General features: G+C 33.9%; 1 protein-coding gene across 1 annotated transcript; it reads right to left on the reverse strand.

Moving 5' to 3' along the window:
- Positions 1–1,859: 1,859 nt before the first annotated feature.
- On the reverse strand, positions 1,860–9,242 carry LOC128548839 (L-amino-acid oxidase-like). The gene is made up of 6 exons (XM_053524353.1): positions 9,077–9,242; positions 4,757–4,954; positions 4,035–4,224; positions 3,778–3,861; positions 3,338–3,559; positions 1,860–2,186 (listed from the first exon to the last, which is right to left on the reverse strand). Exons 1-6 carry the CDS (start codon positions 9,150–9,152, stop codon positions 2,024–2,026), a joined length of 933 nt encoding a protein of 310 aa, XP_053380328.1. The 5' UTR covers positions 9,153–9,242; the 3' UTR covers positions 1,860–2,023.
- Between the last annotated feature and the right edge of the window lie 14,253 nt (positions 9,243–23,495).

The following is a 23,495-nucleotide window of genomic DNA, read 5'->3' on the forward strand; positions in this document are numbered from 1 at the left end:
ATACAAATGGAAGTGTTCTTATGTTCATATACAATACATGGCAAAAATGTATATTTACAACCATTCCTATATTTAACATTAAGGGATAAAATCAAATTTTGTTGTTTAAATTATGTATTGAGGTTTCAATTTCAAGAATAAGTTTCATAAAGTGTACCCTTTTCATGCTTAACTTCATAACATGTTAGGAAATTCATGTTTGAATGTCACATTTCTCCTAAAAATCCAATATGAATTTGTGCACATCTCAAACAAAAGTTCACCAGATTACATATATAAGTTTTAAGTCAACATAGACCAATAGAACTTGAAAAGTTAAAACATAACTTGATACTAAAATATGGTTAATTTAGATTATATTCCAAAATAAGTTTATTCTTCATCTTCTTCTTTTCTTCTTCTTCTTCTTATTATTATTATTATCATTATTATTATTATTATTATTGTATAAAAAAGCGCACGAAAATAGATATAATTTTTAAAGATATCATATAATTATTAAATGAAAATTTGCTAACAAAATACACTGTTACTGATGCATCTTAATATAATAATTAAAATATGCAAATAGTTTAACGTTATATCTTAACATCTTTATCTATCTTTCCTGTATATGCGACCCTCTTTGTACACCTTTGGTACTTAGTATCCACAGTCGAATGGCTGTAATGGATTGCTTGATAATGGATTTATTGCAGACGGAATGTCCCGTTCCCCTTCCCCCCCCCCCCCACCCTCACCTTCCCTTGTGGTCGATCTGTCTCTTCTACCTGAATTTGAGAAATGCTACATTTAAATCAAATACTTCATCTATGCAGCTTTTACTTGCATCAGTAGACTGTACATGTACTCCGTGAATAGGTCTTGCATGCACAAAGGTTTGCCTTTGCTTGCTTTTTTAACTTGATTTAACATGTATAATACTATTATATATTTTCGCTGTGACTTTTCCTTCCGGCAGACAAACGAACGGATGGTTAAACAAAAAAAAATGAGCATCAGACAGAAACAGACACGTGGACGAACGTCTATTATACGAAGGATGTTCAAAATACCCGGAAAAGTGCTTATATCTTTATTTCTTGCGCTATTTTGCTGAAATTTGAAAATGTGATGTGAACTTATCAATGTTTATATGTAAATAACAGATTTCGGAGCATTCCCATCATTTACTTATCGTCTCTATGGAAAAGTCACTAACTCTAAAGCGGCGAAACGTCATTGTGATGCTGTCATATCACTCATAATTACAAATGGTTAAAAGTTTTTCTTGCCATTAAATGCATTTCCTACTTTCCTGCGAACGAATAATTACTGTTCATGTAATATTACTATCGTACTGATGAAATGGGGCATTGAACTGTAATGCACCGACCCGTATCAATTTAAAACGTGATCGAACGTTATTGTCTTTTGGTTTCTGGGCCGCGAGCCATCAGCAATATTCTCCTGACCAGCTTCAAACCTCCCGTACAACTAATAACTGTTGATTTCTCCAGGGCATTGACTTTTAAATCTTATGCAGCAAAGTATTTGTCTTTTTTGCTGCCAAGATCAGCCTGCACATCCGTAAGTCCTGATCATGGTCTGCACTGTTCGCTATTCAGTCTGTAAACTTTCAGTGAACACCCCTTTGGATAATAAATGGTATTGCCAAAATTGAATGACGGACAAGTCCATTTTAGAAATTTAGCAGGGTAAAGGTATAACCTGATAAGACATGATATCAAACGGATTTATCTCTTAAATTTACAATTTCCTACACGTTCTTCAACAGTGAAATTTTTGTTGGACAAACAGTCACTTCGTATTATGTAACTATATTGTATCGGATATAATCTTGCAATTAAATGAGCTCTTAATATTTTTCCGTTACAGCTTCTTTTTGTTGTGGGCCTTTGCAAATATGTGGCTCTGTGGCTGGGTTTGTGGTGATCTGTGCTTCCGAGAAATCTACCCTTATCTTTTATCGTTTGCTTACGATGTCATTATACATACAGTATTGTAAAGTACCATAACTATTCTACAGGAAGAGATCACAAATGCTACGGCATGAAAATATCCAGTTAACCTTGTCATCCGTAGTTACTCCAGCTGTTGTCTTCGTTGGTTGAAACGTGAGTATATAATTTCCGTTAACATTCCTCCTTATGGCTCTAAGATGACGATTATAGTAGAAACTGTGCCTGAAAAAAGGTACGCTTAAAGAAGAGAGGAAAACCGGAGTGGTTTTGTTATTACTTTGTTTACACTACTGAACAAACCTTAAGTGACCCAGTATTTTTTTTAATATCTATGAGCTAAGACTTTTAGAATAGATTACAATTAATTTCAGTAATAAACTTCTTAGAATGAAATTTGCTTAACAAGAAAAGAAGTTAGCAATGAACTAGTGCCTTTTTGCTAGATAGTCGTTAAAATGTCATTAAAGGATGTGGTTTACATTCTCTTCAGGGTATACCAAAATCTATTAAAACCAAGCAATAATATTCATAGTACTTCTTGTAATTAAACTAAAAACTTCATTGTGCTTGTACTTTCAAGGATACAGTTTAAAATGAGCAGCTGCGTTTTCAAAACGCAAAATCATGCCCCCCCCCCCCCCCCCCCCCCCGTGTATGAGCGAAGATTTTTAAAGGTTTTATCGTAATATCTATATAGTTTTTTCAATCAGTATTATTTGCTAAGATATGGACTATTTTACTAATAATCAGAATAATTATCAATAATTGAAATATCAATAAAAATTGAAAAATAGGTATAACAAATAAAACTGAAAATGTAATTTGAAGAAAGGTTTTGATCATTTATTTTACACCCGCCTGTGATCCTCACAAAATTTGTCATCAGCCATTTCCTTAATTCAGTATGCTATTTCAGTAATAGCACGTAAGCGCTGCAACTTTTTGGGGGCATCATTCAAAAGGGAATATTCAGCAAATATAGGCTGTTCAAAAATAATGTAATTTCCATATTAAAGCTACTAATCTTGCGCTGTAACTAAAATGTGACGTCATGGCGTTAAATAAGCACAATTATGACTTAATTTACCGACGTATTTTATCCATTTTGTTCAGCATAATTCCCCATTTAACAGCAAAATGTAGACAGGTAAATGCAATTTCCAGGAAGGATGAATGTAAAAACATTTAGTTTGTCGTAAATGCTGTCGTAAGTAGTTAACCTCTGCTTCCGGTTGGACATGCACAAATTCAAACTTTAGAGTATACCATTTCCTTGAAACAACAAAAATTCCCCACGATGACAAATGATATATCTTTACCTTCATTCCTTTCAAGTCAAATATAATATTAACAACCAATCAAAAATAACTTACTTATCACAGGCTTGGAGAAATTGTCCAACCAATCCCTCGGGAATAGACTGGTATCCTTTTTTCACTGTTTTCACAACTGTTTTGCCCGAAGGCAAAAGCGGATCAACCGGACCACTATTAAGTGCTGCAACATCTGGTCCAAACCCGTCATGGAAACTGGCACTATCCCTGAGATAATGTGCAGTTTCCGTGTCCAGGTATTTTGCCATAAATAGATCTCGACTTAAAGAATACCAGAGATGTACAAGTGAGGCATATTATCGATAGAACACTTAAAGATGACACTTCGAGAATTCGATACGACCAAGATGAATAACAATACAGGTAGAGTGTAGATTGTAGATAACGTTGTTGTCCGTTTATTAAATATTTCTGTGTTTTGATGATACACGCCTACACCTTAAACTATCACACTCGAAAATGCATAATCTTAGACTTACCTTTGCATATGCAGGTCCACACCATCAAGCGATTTAATGACGTCCCCATTTTGAGAAGAAACAGTGAAATTCTCATACGAATATCTACAACGATTCAAGAACCAAAACAGTAAGAAAAATATTTCAGCATGTCTTAAAAGCAAAAGACGTACTATAACAGAATGTCAAAATACAAAAAATATCCGAAAATTTGATAGAAATATAATGAGGTCGTTATTCCGAGAAATATGCGTCTTACAATTATTTAAGGAACAAACCTATTAAGCGTTTTACGATCGATGCGGTTTTCAGGGGGAAGGTAATAAGGTGCATGTGTCGGCAGCTCACTGTATTTCATGTGCTTCCCTCTTAGATAGTACAAAGAATCGTTACTAGGTCCCACCCCAAGTTCAAAATCTACAACTTCTAGTCCTAAGTGGTGGACGGTCTTGACCACTAAAGGATGCTCTGAAACACAATGAAGAATATAGACTTCTCATAAAATATTTATTGAAATAGAGGTATTCTCAGGAGCATATACTCTTTGTTCTCTGTATATGCTCCTTCTTGTCTTTGCGTTATAAGAGTTACTCGAACTCCTCTGTATAAGGTATCTCCTTATTGTCTTTGCGTTATAAGAGTTAGTCGAAGGTATCTGCTTCTTGTCTTTGCGTTGTAAGAGTTAGTCGAAATCCTCTGTATAAGGTTTCTCCTTCTTGTCTTTGCGTTATATGAACCGACTGATCCTCACAGTATATAATATTTGCTCTCATATGTAATTTCAGAATATCAAAGTAAGTAATCAAATAATGTATACGATGACAACACGTTTGGAAATGTTAACAATGTTATCATTTCATGAATGAAAACAAGAACAGAGGTCCATTATTCAACCTCCAATGTTTTTTTCTGTTTGTTATAATCTGAGATTTATTCTTATCTCCACTAACACCGCAAAATAATAACAAACATTTTTTGAATCATGTTTTATTACACTTACCGTCCGGTAAAAACCTCATTGCTCCCATTTCAACATTAACATCCGGTATTCCCGGAAGTTGTACTGTGAAACAGCGCCCACCAATGCGATTCGAGTACTCGTACATTGATATTGTCAGATTCCTCTCACGTAGTCGCCACGCAGCATAACTTCCGGTAACCCCCGCTCCAATTATTGCGATGTCGTCACAGTGATCACCTATATATAGATAATATATTGGAGTGTAATAAATGCAAAAACATAGTTTCTGATATTTATGTTGTTTCCGTGCCAGACAAAACCTTTATTTTTTACAGATTTTATTTACTACAATGTTATGTAAAATTTAATTTTTAAATTGCAATTGATAGTACTGATTTTACTTCCGACCAGGACCATCAATTAATGATAAAGTAAAAAAAACCAACGTAAAATGATATTATGGTAGTAACATGGATTAAGGAGGTAGGTTATCTTAATATTTATATGTGCGCATGTTCAACCGGAAGCTAACGTGACGATTTACGACAACGTTTACGACAAAATAAATGTGTTTGTATATCCATTCTTCTGAAAACAAATCATGAACCTGTCTCCGATCTGATGCTTAATGGTTTAATAATGCAGAAATAATGAATAAATTGCCGCAGAAACGCTTCAAAACATTGTTGCCTTAAAATGACGTTATTGACGTCATGACGTTACGTGTCAGTTACCGCGCAAAATTAATAGCTTTTATTTTGAAAGTACGTAATTCTGTGCATGTTTTTTATTTGAACTATTTTTAACAGCCATTATTTGCTGAAATAGTTTTTGAGTCTTTCGCTCTGAATAATGATCAATATTTTGCTTCTTTTATGTAGTTGTATTGAAATGTTATGCGGAATGTAAGAAAAAATGGATGACGGTAACTGATGTTTTTCGGAATATAGCTGGGTGAAAGGTTACTTATTACGGCCATTTTCAAATAGAAATCGGGCAGTTTGATTTGTAGTACCTATTTTTCAGTTTCCATTGATAATTTGTTACAATAACTTATAATAAAACTGAGCTCTAAAATTTTTCAAATTTAAGTAGAAAATTGTAGTTTCTTGAATTAAATTGATGTTAACATGGAAACGAAGCCCGTGACCTATATATCTAAATGTAAAATTCAAAAGCGTTGACACTGGTCTATTTAAGGAACACAGCTTCGGCTTTTATATAAGAATAATAGCAGCATGCAGAACGATTTTCCATAGAAAATGTCAGACGAAGGGTACTGCTGTAAGTATTTTAAGTTGTGAATTGTTTTTAAATAACTGCAAATAACACGAAAATATTACTTACGTTAGAAATAAGATGTTTTAAAGCTGCATTAACATGAACGAAAATTGTATTTAATATTTTTTTATAAGAAATTACGATAAAAAGCAAGATATAAGGGTACCATGTAAAGTAGTTGGTATTTTGCTAATAATATTACCAAAATAATCTATGTTGGTTATTGACAGAATGGCACTGAAGCCGTCGAAAAATCCGTTTTCATACCTAGTTGTTTAAAAATGAGAGAAAAAGCGTTACCATGGAAACACGAGCCCTGCGACTTATACATTTTAAGCTTAAATTAGAAAGCTAACGCGCATACTAGTAAAATTATCAATTATTATTATGCATACTTCTACGGATAACAATGAAACCAAAATAAACTGAAAAGTGTTAAATATCCGTATTTTCCTTCTTCTTTCAATATAAAATATCTTTGGAGGGTCATGTACTTCAAACCTGAATAAAAATTGTACTTGAAGGGACAGAGATAAACAAAATTGAGATTGTAGCAGTTGAAATATTAAATTATACGAAATACAAAATATTGCTGCGGTTCAACTAATTTGAATAAACCGTGGTCAAAAGGTCACCTACCTCCTTAGCTGGGATTTGTATGAAGATAATTAATACTGTAGGAGGCTCAATTATAGTATACTAGACTGGTCCATTGTTAAAAAGGAGAGGAAACAAAATTAATGTCAGTGGTATACAAGTCATACAGTTTTGGGGGACATTTACAATAAAAATATACCATATATATAAAGCAAGATGGTCCAAGGGGGTTCTACGAGCTTTTTGGTCTTGGATTCAGTGTTGTAGTATTTTCTGGTCCTTTGGGATCATGGAGTCCAATCAACTTATGTCTAACAGAGTTCCGCTAAAGCCGGTGTAATGAAGTATTTCGACCCCCATAGAATAACGACCCCCCGGTCATTACTCTATAGAAAATGTGACTCCTTTCCTGTAAAATATTGACTCCCCTTATAAAAAACTGACTCCCTTTGAAAACTCTATAGAATAACGACCCCCGGTCATTATTCTATAGAAAAACTGACCCCTCCAAGTAAAATACTGACTCCCTAAAGATGACTCCCTTCGAATCTCACAGAATAACGACCCCGGTTATTATTCTATAGAAAAAGTGACTCCTTCCATGTAAAATACTCACTGCCGAAATTACTACATTCGAACTCTCATACAATATCGATTCCCGGACATTATTCTATTTAAAAAAAGTTACTCTTTCCGTGTAAAACATCGGCTCCTTAAAAGACTTTCGACGATAATATCTATTAAAAAGTGATCCCCACCAAACCTAACGGACAATTTTACTAGATCTACAACTCTAATACCCCCCATTGCCAATAGTTAACATTTTGATTGTACTACTACTACTACTGGTGCCGCTACTTCTATTGCTATTCCTACATGTACTTCTTCTACTACTACTACTACTACTACTACTACTTCTACTACTACTACTACAACTGCTACTACTGATACTACTATACCTGCTTCCACTAATACGTCTTGTACATCTACCTTCTTCTCCTGCTGCTGTTGTTGCTGTCACTTATTCCTCTGCTGCTGCTGCTGCTGCTGCTGCTACTGCAACTGCCACTACCACTGCCACTGCCACTACTACTACTACTACTACTACTACTACTTTCTATTATTGCCGTTACCGTACTTTACTGCCACTGCTAAGTATTGCAACTTCTATTAATACTAAGTTCTGTGCTAGCAGTTTCTTCTGCAGTTTTTTTCTGAAGAATTACTTCTTACCGAAGTTTGCAGGGATTATTGACACTGGTGTGTTTTGTGAACGTATTGTGAATTGTTATTTTCCTGAAAAAAAATGTATACACCAAGATACAGCGCCTAGAACTAGAATCCCTTTCCCCGTTGCGGAATGCTTTGATTTCTGTGTAAAGTGATGGTATCTGGAGCTAATGGTCAAACGGCAGGACGGACGGACGGACGGACAAGGGCAAATCTATATGCCCCCCTCCCCCGAGTGGGGACATAAAATGCAGCAATTAGGCCTTAGATACATGAGTTATCACTAAATTTGACCAAATGACCGGGGGTCGTTTTTTTTATGGGAGTCAATATTCTTCGTGAGGTTCAGTTTACTTCACGTGGGGGAGTCATAGTACTATGATCTGGAGGTCATAATACTATGACCGGGGGTCACTTTTTCTATAGAATAATGACCGGGGGGTCATTATTCTATGGGGGTCGAAATACTTCATTACACCGGCGCTAGGAGACGTGAGAGGTGTTGCACATTTTATTACCTCTCAAATCGAATCTGCTATTATTCTTCTTGCTTGCATTCTTTGCTTCCAAAGGATCTTTTTACAGATTTTATTAAATGACCTTTCCTGTATCGTAGCCTGAATACAATTTAGAAAAAATGTGAAAAAAATACAATAAACTGAACATATTTTTTATTGATGGGTCTCTGTTTCTTTTTAAATTTCAGTGGTACTGGGAAAATGATGATTATTTTCCTTAATGTTTATAACGGACAATACAAGATCGCAAAAGCTGTCACTGGCCCTTCAGTCCAGTAGAGCTAAAGTCAATCGTATGACATCATATTCTAAGCAAATATAGTTCTAAAGCAAAATTTGATGAAAGAATTCAAGGCTATAAAACTTATAAAGCAGTATTGTTTCTGGTTTTACAAATATATTAAATATCATGTTAAACGAGATTAACCTTTTGTTGAACTTCGTTCTTTTTGTTGAAACTGTCTTGAAGTACCTTAAAACGACAGGTAAATAACAGACAGCAAATATATTGTTTCCGACGGTAATTAAGAGTTTCCTTTTTCCTTTCGCAGATATTAATGTTCAAGAAAAGCTAAATTTGTATTTTGTCTGAATGCTCCTGCCTACGTAACTGTAAATTTGAACCATTTGAGAAGAATCCAGCTGTAGATAACATTATGAAGATTTCATATACGAGTACATAAACCATGACATCGGAACTGTTAAAACAAATAAATAAGAACATTGGGCTTACTTTTTCTGTTAGTATGTGGAGATCCAATCACACCGGGTATCAAAATTCCCATAAAAACACTGTAGATATGTACCATCTTCACTTAACAGTTCCTACTCTTCTGACAACCTGCTTTATACGAGATACACTATACAATTCTGATCTACATTTAACACAATGTTGCTTCTTGAAAACTGTTTTATTGCGGAATGAATACTTAATTGGATACAGATGCATATGGTGTTAACCACATAACATGAATATATTAAAGTTAACAAACGTTCTATTCACACATTTTGAAATATTGGGCGTAATTATACGTAATAAAACTATGAAACAGATCAAAATTTGTAAACGTTTCTGCACTAAGTTTGCAGTTGATCTAATATAATATATATTGAATTGATATGCAGATAGAAGGTGAAATGGTGAGTAGCTGACGTCGATAATAGCAGTAGTTATTTAATCATGTTCAAAAAGAAGGACAGAAAGGTCTAACTACTGGACAGTTTTAAATCAACTTGGGAATTTTATTTCTATAAGCTAAGCTATTTTGAGGTAAATAGTCTGTCCGTAATCAGAAAGAACACTATTTTGACTTCAAACATATTTGGTGTAACGCTAATTAAAGGATTTGTCAGTAAGCATGTCCAAAAAATTACCAAAATCTCTTTAAATATGGGCCTGTACCTATTTTTTAAACTTAAGATAAAATCACCTATCCTAATGAGTAATTCACTCCGCGGTGATAATTTCTGCTGAACTATGTTTGCCACTCATTGATTTCAATAAAATACAAACAACACCATACACCAGTGTTTTAAACGGATTGTAGATCACGGTATGCACATAAAAATCAGAAGTAAAACTAATACAAAACGAGAAAAAAGGAGTACAATTGAGCTTCTTCTTTGGACGTTACGTAGCAAAATTTGATCCCTTTAACGTAAAATAATGACTTGCAAAGACTAATACCTAAGAAAGGGAAACGGGAATACGTATTGATACTTAATCCCCAGACACACCTATGAGTCATTTATTGACACTGAAATACGAGGGGTGTTCATTAAATACCCGGAAATGTGATGTCGTTTCTTCATGTATAATCAAAAATCAATGACACTGTTACAAATTGTAGATTAGGGAATACTTAGTTGATATGTCAGAATATCATTTTTTGTGGACAATTAATAAGTAAATGCAAAGTCCCCTTGCCAACATTATGAGACGTCATTCGGCCCAATCTTATGTCTTTTTCTATTTTGCATTCGCTACCTTAAAGCATTGATTGCCATTCACCTATTTTTCAAGATACTTTTTCCTAAATCGGGCATATATTAACGTGAAATGTAAGCATTACGCTCATGATGTTAAGTTATAAAAGTGACATCATTGAAATGTTTGGAAGGCATTTCTCGTTGGCCATCGTTTGAAAATCAGTGTTGAATGGAGACATGAGGCAACATCTTGTGTTCTGAATAAAAATCAAGGAAAAAGACAAATACTATGCTGCATAAGATATAAAAGTCAATGCCCTTGAGAAAACAACAGTTATTAGTTGTACGGGAGTTTTGAAACTGGTCAGGAGGATATTGCTGGTGACTCGCGGTCCAGAAATCAAAAGGCAATAACATTCGGTCACGTTTTAAATTGATACGGGTCGGTGCAATAGAGTTCAATGCCCCATTTCATCAGTACGATAGTAATATTATATGAATAGTAATTGTTTGTTCGCAGGAAAGTGTAGGAAATGCATTTAATGGCAAGAAATACTTTTAACCACATGTAATTATGAGTGGTATTGATTATATATGAGTGATATGACAGCATCACTATGACGTTTTGCCGCTTTAGAGGTAGTGACGTTGCCATAGAGACAATAAGTAAATGATGGGAATGCTCTGAAATCTGTTATTTACATATTAACATTTGCTATGTTCACATCACATTTTCAAATTTCAGCAAAATAGCGCAAGAAATAAAGATATGAGCACTTTTCTGGGTATTTTAAACATCCTTCGTATAATAGACGTTCGTCCACGTGTCTGTTTCTGTCTGATGTTCATTTTCTTGTTTAACCATCCGTCCATTCGTCTGCCGGAAGAAAAAGTCAAAGCGTAAATATATAATAGTATTATACACGTTAAATCAAGATAAAAAAACAAGCAAAGGCAAACCTTTGTGCATGCAAGACCTATTCACGGAGTACAGTCTACCGATGCAAGTAAATTGCACAGATGAAGTATTTGATTTAAATGTAGCATTTCTCCAATTCAGGTAGAAGCGGCAGATCGACCACAAGGGAGGGGGAGGGGTGTGAAACGGGACATCCGTCTGCAATAAATCCATTATCAAGCATTCTGATAGCCATTCGACTGTAGGTACTAAGTACCGAAGGTGTACAAAGAGGGTCGCATATACAGGAAAGATAGATAAAGATGTTTAGATATAACGTTAAACTAATTGCATATTTTAATTATTATATTAAGTTGTAATTGAATTAAATTAATTTACCCCCGCCCTTTTTAGTATCATATTTATCTATTTTCATTTCCTTCTCAAACATTCCACATTTCTTGAAACTAACTTTAGTGGTACAAATGTAAAGTAATTTCTCTACTTTTTTCACATATTTTCTGTGGTGAAAGATTTTCTCGTTTAATGCACTTGGTTCTAATAATATACTATAATACTGATACATTCTGATGTGATATTAGCCTTGACTTTTTTCATTCACTTAGAAAATCAAAGTCTTGAAATGTCTGATGGTTGCGGGTTTTTTGGTAGATTTATTTTCTGTTTAAATGACAGTCTATGAATATGCATGAATGAGAAACAAATACAAATTTAATGTGCCTCATATCTAAGATGAACTCTGCCTGACCCAGCTTGTGATGTAACTATGGACTGGAATACCTTATCATCGATAGAACTTTTATAATCTAAATGGTCAGTGTGAGTGGATACAGGTTGAATAAAAACTGCTTGTCCATTGATAATACATCCGCACTATTCATGAATGGGACTATTTTGTGTAGCACATGAACATCCTTTGGATGTGATTCGGAATAAAATAAAGATGCTAAGATTGTCAGAAATACACTTAAACTTTGGTAGCGGGATAAACCCGCAACCAAAAATTGGCTAAGATACCAGTGGTTAAAATATGACTAAAAGTCATAGATCTTAATTGGCAGTGGGCAAACAGATTTAGAACTGTCTTCATTAGCACAACCTGGGGCTAATCACTTTCACAGTATGGTTCCAATAAGTCAGCCAACCTTATAACTGTATCAGTAACAGTGTATTTTGTTATCAAATTTTCATTTAATAATTATATGATATCTTTAAAAATTATATCTATTTTCGTGCGCTTTTTTATACAACAACAACAACAACAACAATAATAATAATAAGAAGAAGAAGAATACTGGAGACGGATGTTGGAGATGCTTGAAAACTTTCTCCACAATCTCCTTTCCGCCCTGTATCCATTCATAGTGTTCACTACTCGAGAAAACATTTAACGTGATGTATACGTCATTGTTCGTGGACGGTTTGATAATGCGTGTCTCCACTTTATCCCACTTGTACCCTGGTGCCCGCGAGTACCACGAAGCACCTATTGGATACTGGTCCCAGACAGTTATTACGGTAAACCTTAGATAGAATACTGGAGGTGCGTTAATCGGACAAATCAATCTCGAATAAACAGGCCAAGCAGAAAAATCGATTGAACTTGTCATGTACAAAAATCGATTGAACTTGTCATGTACAAAATCGATTAAACTTGTCATGTACAAAAATCATTAAAACTGGTCATGTACAAAAATCGATTAAACTGGTCATGTACAAAAATCGATTAAAGTTAAATCGATAAATTGTTAAACGGCAATGTTAATCACTTCGTTGATTCTTTATACTGAATATAACAATATTATAAACTATCAGGACATAATATATGCAATAAATTATATGTTTATTTTATTCTAGACATATAGTCTTACAGCAGAATTTGGTTCCGGAACACCGGTCACGTTGAATATTTCCGCATAATATATCCGTGCCAGATACACACTAACATGGTCAAAGCAATAGAGTTATCACCGGTTCCTGGCACAAGTTCACCAAAGCTTTGTGCTTCTCGCTACATTCTGGTATCTACAGATCTATAACTTTGATTTTACCATATTTATCCAGGAAAATGGACATTGAAAATGCATATCGTTTAAACATTAATATATAATATCGCAAAATGTTTTTCTAAGTTTGAACTGTATTTCTGTTAACAATGTATCTTTTATAAATTGAAATAAAACATCCTCATGACATTTTGATTGTATGCATATTTACCAAGACATGTTTTCACAAAAAGGAAGAAAAACATAAACAAAAATTTCCCGATTTACTTTCCGTCCCTACTTGTAGAAATAAAAGCATTTCTAAACACATGAACTATTTTCCAACAATTTACACGTATATCTCCATCTGAGTATCCCGTATTTAAAACACCTTTTGACGTTTTCTTCGACACACCAAAATCGTATGTTTGTCTCAAAGGGGTCATCGACACAGCATATTTCGTTGCCATAGTAATGTTCCGCCACCAAGCATTATCGTACCCAAAATAAATTTTACTAGCATGAATTTCCTGCTAAAGGTAACCATTTTGTAAAACATCTTTTTCTAAATACATGTTCGTAATTCTTTCAGTAAAATTTTATATTGATAACAAATAGCTAAAATTGTAAAATACGACATATGACTGCTAACATGTGCATCAAACTATATAATATTTACATTTTTCAGCATTCGTAATGAAAAAGTGTATGACCCGTGTGTATAAAATTTCTATTGAGCATTAAAGACCCACCAAAACTTAGTGCCCTACTTTTTCCACACACATGAACTTCGTGCAAATCATTCTGATAATACTTTAGGCCCTCCCTAAATAAATGTGTTTTCACAACTTCACCCGCAAACTTGTTCAGTTTATCTCTTTTAAGCATAGTTTTAATTACATAGACTAATAACTAGCTTACACTGTAGAAACAAAGTATGGTCTTAAGTCAACTTAATACATCAAGCACTGTGCATACAGCTACCTTAATTCAATAATATATTTAGACATTAAACACATTGTCCTGACCTTATATATGTCCCAACCAGTCCGTAAGTAGATAATTGTATTTCTCTACCTTTTCATGTAAATCGTGTACAATTTCTATTATGGAAATACAAACTAATACGTAACAGGTAGTTTGTGGCACCTCTTTAAAGTTCCATTAGGCTTTAAATTTTATGTTAAAAACTGATAAAACAGCTGTTTAAATAGATGTTACGCAAAATTAAATTACTTGGATAGAAAAGTGTTACTATTAATACTGCACATGAGACTGTACAGTTAGAGCTACAAAGGGAGTAATCAGCAACAACAGATTCAATAAAACCCTCTACTATATTAATCAATATTCAAACCCTTGTCAAATATTAAAGAAAACAATAATCATACATATGATTTAAAGAAATTAACCTATGTTATGTTATTAACGAAAAAAGTGCAAGCCACATTTTAAACAATGGCATTATAAGCCTTTAAGTAAAGGAGAAAAGCCGTAAACTGTCCATTCTATCATATGACTTTTCTCTAACTTAAAACATGATCTTTACTAAAACTTCAAGACAGTCGTGATATCAAAGAACTTCCGAGTTATAGTCCTCTGTAAGGCAAAGACAATTCATTGACTTGTGTATCTGTACTTAACTAGAAACAAGTCAAACGGAGCTAAAATAAAATTGCATGTAAGAGTTTAATCCAACTGATTCTTATTTTAACAGTGATGAAATTCAGTGCTGATTTTTAGGAAAGTTTAAAATATACCCCATGTTGTTACATTTGAATGTTTTGACGTGCCTTTACAAAACTTAAATCTAAATTGGACTTATGTACATTAGCTAAGATATTTTAGCATTATTGCAATACACAATAGGTATTAAAACTGTGTTTCCAATACATGTGCTCATTAGATAAATCCTCAGTATTATGTGAAAAGAAGGGATGTGTTCTGTTTGATTGCAACACTGTGAGTTGCTGTAATTAGTGTCAAATGACTGAAACAATAGGAATTCTTACCTGATTTGGATAGAAAAAAACGACAGTAAGGTAACAATATATTCTTTTATTTATTTAAGTTATGAGTTGTTAGCTACACTACAGAACAGCCATTTTAAGAAAATCAAACTAGAATGTAGAAATAACAGGAAAGTTTTAATTTTGTCATGAGTCATCATACACCTGTCAAAATTTGTCATTAGTTTTCACGATCTGTCAAAAATATTTTTAGATATCTATTCTGCATATGCAATTGCTTTGTTGAGCTAACTGAAGACACATGAGAATTTCTATTGTTTTAGTTTTTTGTCTGTAACAAAGGTACAAAACCTCGATATTATGATATTTGATAGTTGATCCTTTCTGTAGAGAAAAGGAAACTATTTTTTGAATCATAACATAACGATTTTTAGAAAGAACTGAATATTCTTTGTTATTTTTTGCCATTCACCGGAAATTTAAGATGTGATACCACCTTAAAAGTTACTTATGCTTTGTCCGTGCTGACTTTGAAATTTTATACAGGTCAAGTAATCTAATACTATGACGTATTCATGTAAATATATTCAAAATCGTATGTTTATTTTTTTTTTCAAATATTACATCAGCGTTTTTAATAAAACAACAAATGTCCAGAAGATTTTGCTTTACCATAAAAAAGTATTAAATTATGAAAATAAAGTTGAATTCAATTTTATCTCTGCTTGAAATTCTGTTTTAATGATGGGACTTCTTTTGCAAAGCGGCGTACGCCGCTTTACGCCGATTTCAACTTCCGGAACCGGCGCAGCCACTTTTTTCCTCTCGTTTGCGCCTCCGGGGTACACCGATTGCGCCGGTTCACAGAATGCGGCGGGTGCGGCGAGGTGTAGACAAATATAGCTGAAAACTCCTCGTAAGGACATTTTGAAGTAAGTGAGTGATTATTATTATAAATTTAAAATAACTTTAAATACTTTAAAAAGATAAGAATGCACGTAAACTAACAAGCGGCGAATGCAAATCAAGCAGGTCCAACATGTTCGGAAGAAAACCTTACTGTTTGATTAAAGCATTCCACAATCGGTTGTATGCGCTTTTTGTGCCTTCTATATTTTAGAGGGTAGTGGGCAATTAGAGTTGACCTTGTCCGTCAGTCGGTCCGTCCGTCCGAATTTGCATCTTAAAAAGTATTTGACCCAAAGTCATTAAACCTCACAAGATTGTTGTTCATTATTTGAAGTTGTGCACCTAGTGTTTTGATTGGTAAGTACACAGAAAAAGGGCCTAGAAGATGTAAAAATGTATTTGACTTAGGATTATGGAGCATTACAGGAATATAATTCAGCATATGAAGTTGTGCACCTGGGATTTTGTTAGAGATTTCATTCAGCCAGACTAGGTTTATTACCCTTGACTTTGTCAAAATGTGCAAAAAGAGCATAAAACTTTGTTTGGTCGTTGTCTAAAAACGCATTTGAAACATAATAATAATATTATTCAGCATGTGAAGATGTGCATCTTAGGTTTTGGTTGGGATTTATCAGACAAGATTTGTGGCCCTTGTAAAACAAAACTATGCATAAAGTGTCCCAAGTTTGTTTCGCAGTTATCTAAAAAGTGTTTGACTTAAGAGTCCTAAAATTAAGGGATTGTCATATAGCATGTGAAGTTTTGCACCTACTACTTTTGGCCTATTCTTTGATTTATATTTTTCTGCTAATTTTGAGTTCAAAGTTCTTCAAAAAACGTTGCAATTTATATTTCGAAACTTGTTTATGAAGTTTTGTAAATGCTGAAGGTTGATATTCTCATACCTCTCATCGCGCAAGGTTGTTACTATACATGTTCATTGCCTGCTAACTGTCCATTCTTAATATATCCATTATTCTAAGAATGGATAGTTACGGTAGAGTAGTACAATAACATGTATAATCGACGAAACTAACAAAGAGTAAGAACCAGGTTTTTATGGCTTTGACGACATATTAGGGCTAAACATTCCAGGGTTGGCTATGATATTTACATACGTCACGTCGCCAAAAGAGATACGTGCATTTAACAGAATGTTACCCACTGAAACTGTTCGTTGTGAGTACTCGACTTTAAAAGTGTTTGCTAGTCCAACAGCTAGAGGTCGTAAGTTTTCAGATAGCTATAACATCTTAAAAGTAAACATCTGATCAATTATAACAACGTGCAATAAAAAGAGAAAGCTTTAAGTATAGATTTAAAATAGCAATTGCAGTTTAGTAGTTTTCATTTCGGTATAAACTATATTGTCTTTAAAGTCTTCGAGGCCCTCAGTTTCTATACACTTCAAACAGGACCATCTTTGTCATACACACAATATATGTAAATCATTAAGCCGCTATAAACAAGATTTGAAGAATTGATCGCTTGTGCAAACATAATAACAAGGTTGACATGTGAATTAATTATCAATTTCATTGTACTAATTAATCAGCCGCATGGATACTCATATACATTGGAAACCCCTTATACCAGTACATATAATGCCAACATTTGCTTTTTGCAAGTTGTAGACATCACATATCAAAATAGTTATTTGGCATCATTAATCCCCTTAAAATGGTCGTTTTATTTATGCTGTTAGCAGCCATACTGACCATACAACTGGAGTCCCCTCCTGGGATCAATCCTCCCTTCACCTTTTGGTCCTAAAACATCTATTTTTAAAGGAAACACTGTAATTAAAACGTTTAAAATCTGTTTTAACCCAATTTGAAAAATATTATTTTAATGTTTAATCAATTTCAACAGAAATGTCTATAACAAATTTGTTGCTCGAGAATTTCGGGACCTTTAATACGTTTCAATGTCAGTGCCTAGGTTGTATTTACAAAATCATTTACTTTAAAATAACAAAATGATCAACAATTCAATCAACAAAATTTTCATTTATTGTCTTCTAAATTACCTCTCTCAAAAACACTGCGGATCCTTGTGCTTCGTGGAATAACCGTATCTCAACTGTTCGTGTCTTAGCACTTAAAACAAACAATATCAATAATTATTTTGTTAATTGGACATGTAATAGCTAAAAGTTCTACAGAAAGACAATATCGTGTTTTCGTCAACATTACTTATGGAAGCATTTTGCAACATCATAGGCAATACATGACTTTGACAATGATACATAAATAAGCGTAACGCGACGTTCTAGCACACTCTTAATTTAGCAACGTCAGAACGCTCACGGATGCCTCCTACGCCTTATCTTAATAAATAAATCTGAGCAAAATTAAAACCTGTTTGTGATCACACTTACTGTATCACAAGACTTTCTGCCTTAATGTCTCAGTTATTTATGCATATATGATCAATCTTAAAATTCGCAGAGACATTCAGGGAAAAATTATATCCAATATAATGCATTACGTCTTCATCTCGTACATACAGCTGAACATAGATATATCTCATTCAAAAGGATCGAGGTATCGTAAATTTAACTTAAATACGACTTAAAATGATTTTTTTCGGCGACGCCGTCTAAATTCGTTTTCGTTACCTATGCCACGTGACTTCAGTTTGCAAATCAAACTACTCGATAACGTATTCTAGATAATTTATCAAAATGGAAGATTTATGTAACGCTCTGCCTGATTGGACGAGAGTGTCAATTTCTTTCACTCTGTTGATTGTGCTACGCTGAGTGAAATGTAGACAAAGCGTTTATCCTAAACGACGCTGTTTACAGTTTTAAAGCTAACTTTGGCTCAGTATATTTAGCAAGAATATTGATATATCTCAAAATGATAAGTAAGTTTAATAAATATGATAAAAACCTGTTCAAATACCAACATATATCAAATTAAAGAAAGAGCTGAATACGGTCTGTGTATCACATGAATAAGGGTGTGATAAGAGTCTTTTATGTAGAGAAGTGTTTTTTAAAAGATTTTCCTTGTTACAATTGTCGTCTGTATATGAAAAGGTTTCTTGCTTTTGTGACTTATTCAGATTGCATATTAAAATGAGTACTTGTTTACTTTGATATATTTGTTATAAATTATTTAACTGATTTATTATATATGAATATTTTTCTTTAGTATGGTATGCAAATATTGAACTCAGTTGAAATCTGTTTTATTATATATATGCTATATAATGACTGAATCTCATTACACTGAAATGAAGGTACGCTGCATACAGTTTATCTATGTGATATGACTACGGTCAAACTTTGTTCAAGAAACGGAAATATTGAAATAATTACAATTGTATGTTTTGCTTGACCTTCAATTTTATAGGTGTGACGTCATTGTCCAAAGATTCATGAATAGCGAATATGCATTTGTTAAAACGGGATCAGTTGGCCTATTTTAGAAATAAATAAAAATAATAAATAAAACAATCCTTTAATTGATTTTTTCTCATGTATTCTAATCAAACTTGATTTGTAGCATCATTATTAGGCCCGCAGCCAACTTTGTTCAGCTGGGACATTTGACCCCTTTTAGGGGCAGTTAGAGCTAAAGTTAGAAATGCCTTTATACAGCGTCTCATGAACAGCTTGGTGGATCTTTGTCATACTTGGTCTGCAGCATCATTATAAGGTCCTCTTCCAAATTTATTTATATAGGAACTTGGGCCCTATTAGGGACCACTATAGCTAAAAGTAGATATGCCTCTCTTTGCATTAACAACTAAAATGTAATGGATTTTTATCAAATTCGATGTGTAACAATATCATAAGGTCTCCTGCTATTTTGTTACAAATGGGGATAGGGACCATATTAGCTAAAAATATAAACACGTTTAATGACCTCTTCTTTTGAACCGCTTCATGAATCTTCATCAAACTACTGCTGTAATTATTCGTCTAAGGATACACGAAACAAAATTGCAACCCTACGAAACCTTTGCGAAAAATTAAAAGAGAACCATTTAAATTGTTAAAGTGCGGTGTTTAGTTTTGTAATTTGAAAAATGTTAGATGAAAGATGAATGTTAGATGAAAAATTCATAAACTTCTTTCCTTATTACAATTCGCCGACCATCATTTTTAAAGATATTTCTTGTTGTGCACGTGTTTTCGGGACGGGACTTAAAATGTCTCCGAGATAGCCGGAAGTTTGAGATAAGCGTGTTCGAGATATAAAGGTTCAACTGTCCTCATTACTCTTACAGGTGAAAAATACAACTGCTATAGGTTGATAAAAGACATACTGACCCAATGACCAAATTACTTCTATATCCTGAAACGCCCATTGATTTTGATGCACAAAAAATCTGAAATAAAGTCGATCATGCTTGCATTACCTTCAACGAATATTTCAAGTAATCTCGAACAGTGTCTTGCCTAAGTCCCTCCCAGTCCAGATGCTCTAATGCCAGTCTAGGAATCGAAAGTAACACCTTCTTGGCACAAGCTGTAATGACCGGACGTTCCTAATGAAAACAGCAGTGCACATATATGATTTATAATATTAGTACTTTAAAAAGATATTACCGTAGTCTTTGCACTTCTTTTGTTCAACATACTTTTTAAATTATGTACAAACGGAAATTAAACCTTGAATAAAATTCATAAAATACTTTACAGTGACGTCTACAAATGTTTAATATAACTCGATAAGACAGTAAATCAAATTTTAAGTACATATATCTCTTTCATTCCTCAATCGTGTTTTACATGTAAAATTATTGGTGGACGTATGGTGTTACAGTCATAACGTATATGTAAAGGTTTGAAATGTTCCTGTCACTACACAAGCTCTGAAATTAAGTTTGATGTCTTGCATACTATATCATTATAATTTTATACGTAATTGCAAGGTATCATAACTGATCCTACATTACTACGGTAATAATGATTTCTACTTTACCTTGATATCAGTAGTTACTCCAGCTGTTGTCCTCGTTGGCTGAAACGTTAGTATATAACTTCCGTTAATATACCTCCTTATGGCTCTAACATGACGATTATAGTAGAAACTGTGCCTGGAAGATTGTTTGTTTATAGTGAAAAAGAAGCACAACTAGAATGTTTTTGCTGCTATCATTGCCTTTGTTTATGCTACTGAACAAAACTCAGGGGACGAAATAAACATAAGAATACACATGTTCTCAGACTTAGAATTGTATGCGATTCATTTCTCTTATAAACTTCTGGGGACAATGTTTCCTTAACTACAAAAGAAATCAGTGCCACTAAAAATTCAGAAAAAGGTCTGTTTTGCTAGACTAATTATACTATTAAAACATGACATTTGATACAACAAAGACTAACTTATCTTCTCCAGCGGTATAAAGTAATATAGCCCTACCTCCAAGTCAAGCGTAACATTAAAAAAAACAAAAACAAATAGAATACCCTACTTATCACTAGCTTGAAGGAATTGTCCAATCAACCCTTCAGGAAGAGCCTAGAGTCCCTTTTTCACAGTTTTCACAGCTTTACGGCCTGACTGCATGGACGGATTAATCGGACCACTACCTGCAGCAACATCTGGACTATGTCCGCTGAGGAAACTGCCACTGTCCCTGATATAATGTGTAGTTTCCGTGTCAAGATATTTTGCCATAAATAGATCTCGACTGAAAGAATGAATTACAAGTGAATCAAAACGGTGTGTTTGCATCTTGTTAAGATTAATAAAGCATTTTGAAAAGGAGAAATAATTACTCCATCTAAAAATCATCTTGTGAGAAATAAAAGTTTTTAAAAAAATGCAAAAGAAGTTTATGTGAAAAATACCGATTTCGAGGTAATAAATATGCCAGTTAATAACTTACTACTGACTGATATCATGATAGATTTACACTATCTATTAAGAGCTTTTGTTTAACCTCACCATGATTCTACAATTTTCATTGGTTAAAATGTGGTCACGTGGTGATCCCTATTATTTCTGTGGAGGGTCAGTAGATTTGAGGCTAAAATTAAGAGGTCGATAAAACAGTCAATAATAGGGTTTGTTAGTGTCCCTCCACGGAAAATGTGGGGTCAGTATGATAAATGGGGGCAAGACGTTAGCTGAGTCCCCATATAATATATATATAATAGGGTTTGTTAGTGTCCCTCCACGGAAAATGTGGGGTCAGTATGATAAATGGGGATAAGACGTTAGCTGAGTCCCCATATTTATCATACTGACTCCACATATTTCCATGGATGTGTCACTAACAAACCCGATAATTAATAACAGAGTTTGAGGGATCAACAGGTCCTGCTAAAAGGGCAATTTCCAAGACCATTATTGTCGGAAAACCTTTCATAAAAGAAAGTTTTTGCAAAAGAAATCTACCATTTACGGAATAAGTATATTTATTCTATACCTATTTTATCTATCCAATCGCGAACGTTCATTTGCAACACGTGACCAAACAATATATTACGGTATTTGGATGCACGTGCGTACAAAAAATTCTGTATTTTCTGTATTTGGACGCACGCGCGTACATTAATTCCTGTATTTTCTGTATTTGGACGGTTCAACAGTCCCATGTTAAACATACGATAAAGCCCGAAACGCGTGAAAATGTTCCGAATGTAAATCGGACGAAGTAGGCGCTCTATGTACAGAGTTTGATTATGCATCTTGAAATTTGGATTTAATTTGAGTTTTTGTTGTTTACAACACACAAACAATGCTATCTGATTTAGATATTAAAACGTTCGTTAATAATAAAAAACTTAAAAATACAGTAAAAAGGATCATCAGATGTTCGAATATTTGAAAAGTCGCTAAAAGAAGCCGTTCCGAACGAAACCTAGAAATTGGTATCAGCCCTGACTGTCTGAATAGCTACCTCAGCAGTTTTTATTAAACGGTTAAGAAACAAAATGGAGAAGATTATGAATGGCAGCGGACGGGCGGTCAGCATCCAGAACATGTCTGCTCTATAATTCAGTTTTCGTCGGATCTTCACTAAACTTGCTGACAATGTTTGTGGGTATTACATCTCGGCCAGTTTCGAAAACCAGCCAAATTGTACCAGGCACTCTTTGATTATAGTCCTTGAATTACTCGAAAAACGGGGAATTTAACATTGTCCGCCCTTTTAAGTCGAACAGTTTTCATCCGATCTTCACCAAACTTGCTGACAATGTTTGTGGGCATAATATCTCAGCCAAGTATTATTACCACCCAAATCGCCAAATGGCTGTTGTAGGGAGGTTGCACCATATACTTTTTTAATGATGATACGCTGAAAAAACAACATTCAATGAATTACGTATATTATGTATGAAGTGAAATAAATATAGAATAAAAAGGTTATTTAAGGTCTAACATTGTTCTGTATAATATATATTTGCACTCATACCAAGCTGGGAAAAACTAGAAAAGGCAGGAATACAATATTCAGTGAAACATTTTT

This window comes from Mercenaria mercenaria, chromosome 15 (assembly GCF_021730395.1).
Source record: "Mercenaria mercenaria strain notata chromosome 15, MADL_Memer_1, whole genome shotgun sequence".
In the NCBI taxonomy this organism is placed as follows: domain Eukaryota; kingdom Metazoa; phylum Mollusca; class Bivalvia; order Venerida; family Veneridae; genus Mercenaria; species Mercenaria mercenaria.

What these genes read in the sequence shown, in the direction of transcription:
- LOC128548839 (XM_053524353.1), bottom strand. Translation starts at nt 9,152, where the DNA reads ATGGTACATATCTACAGTGTTTTTATGGGAATTTTGATACCCGGTGTG. An exon ending in AATGAGGTTTTTACCGGACG is followed by an intron (nt 4,225 to 4,756) that starts GTAAGTGTAATA and finishes ATTGTGTTTCAG; the next exon opens with AGCATCCTTTAGTGGTCAAG. An exon ending in GTGGACCTGCATATGCAAAG is followed by an intron (nt 3,560 to 3,777) that starts GTAAGTCTAAGA and finishes GTATTCTTTAAG; the next exon opens with TCGAGATCTATTTATGGCAA.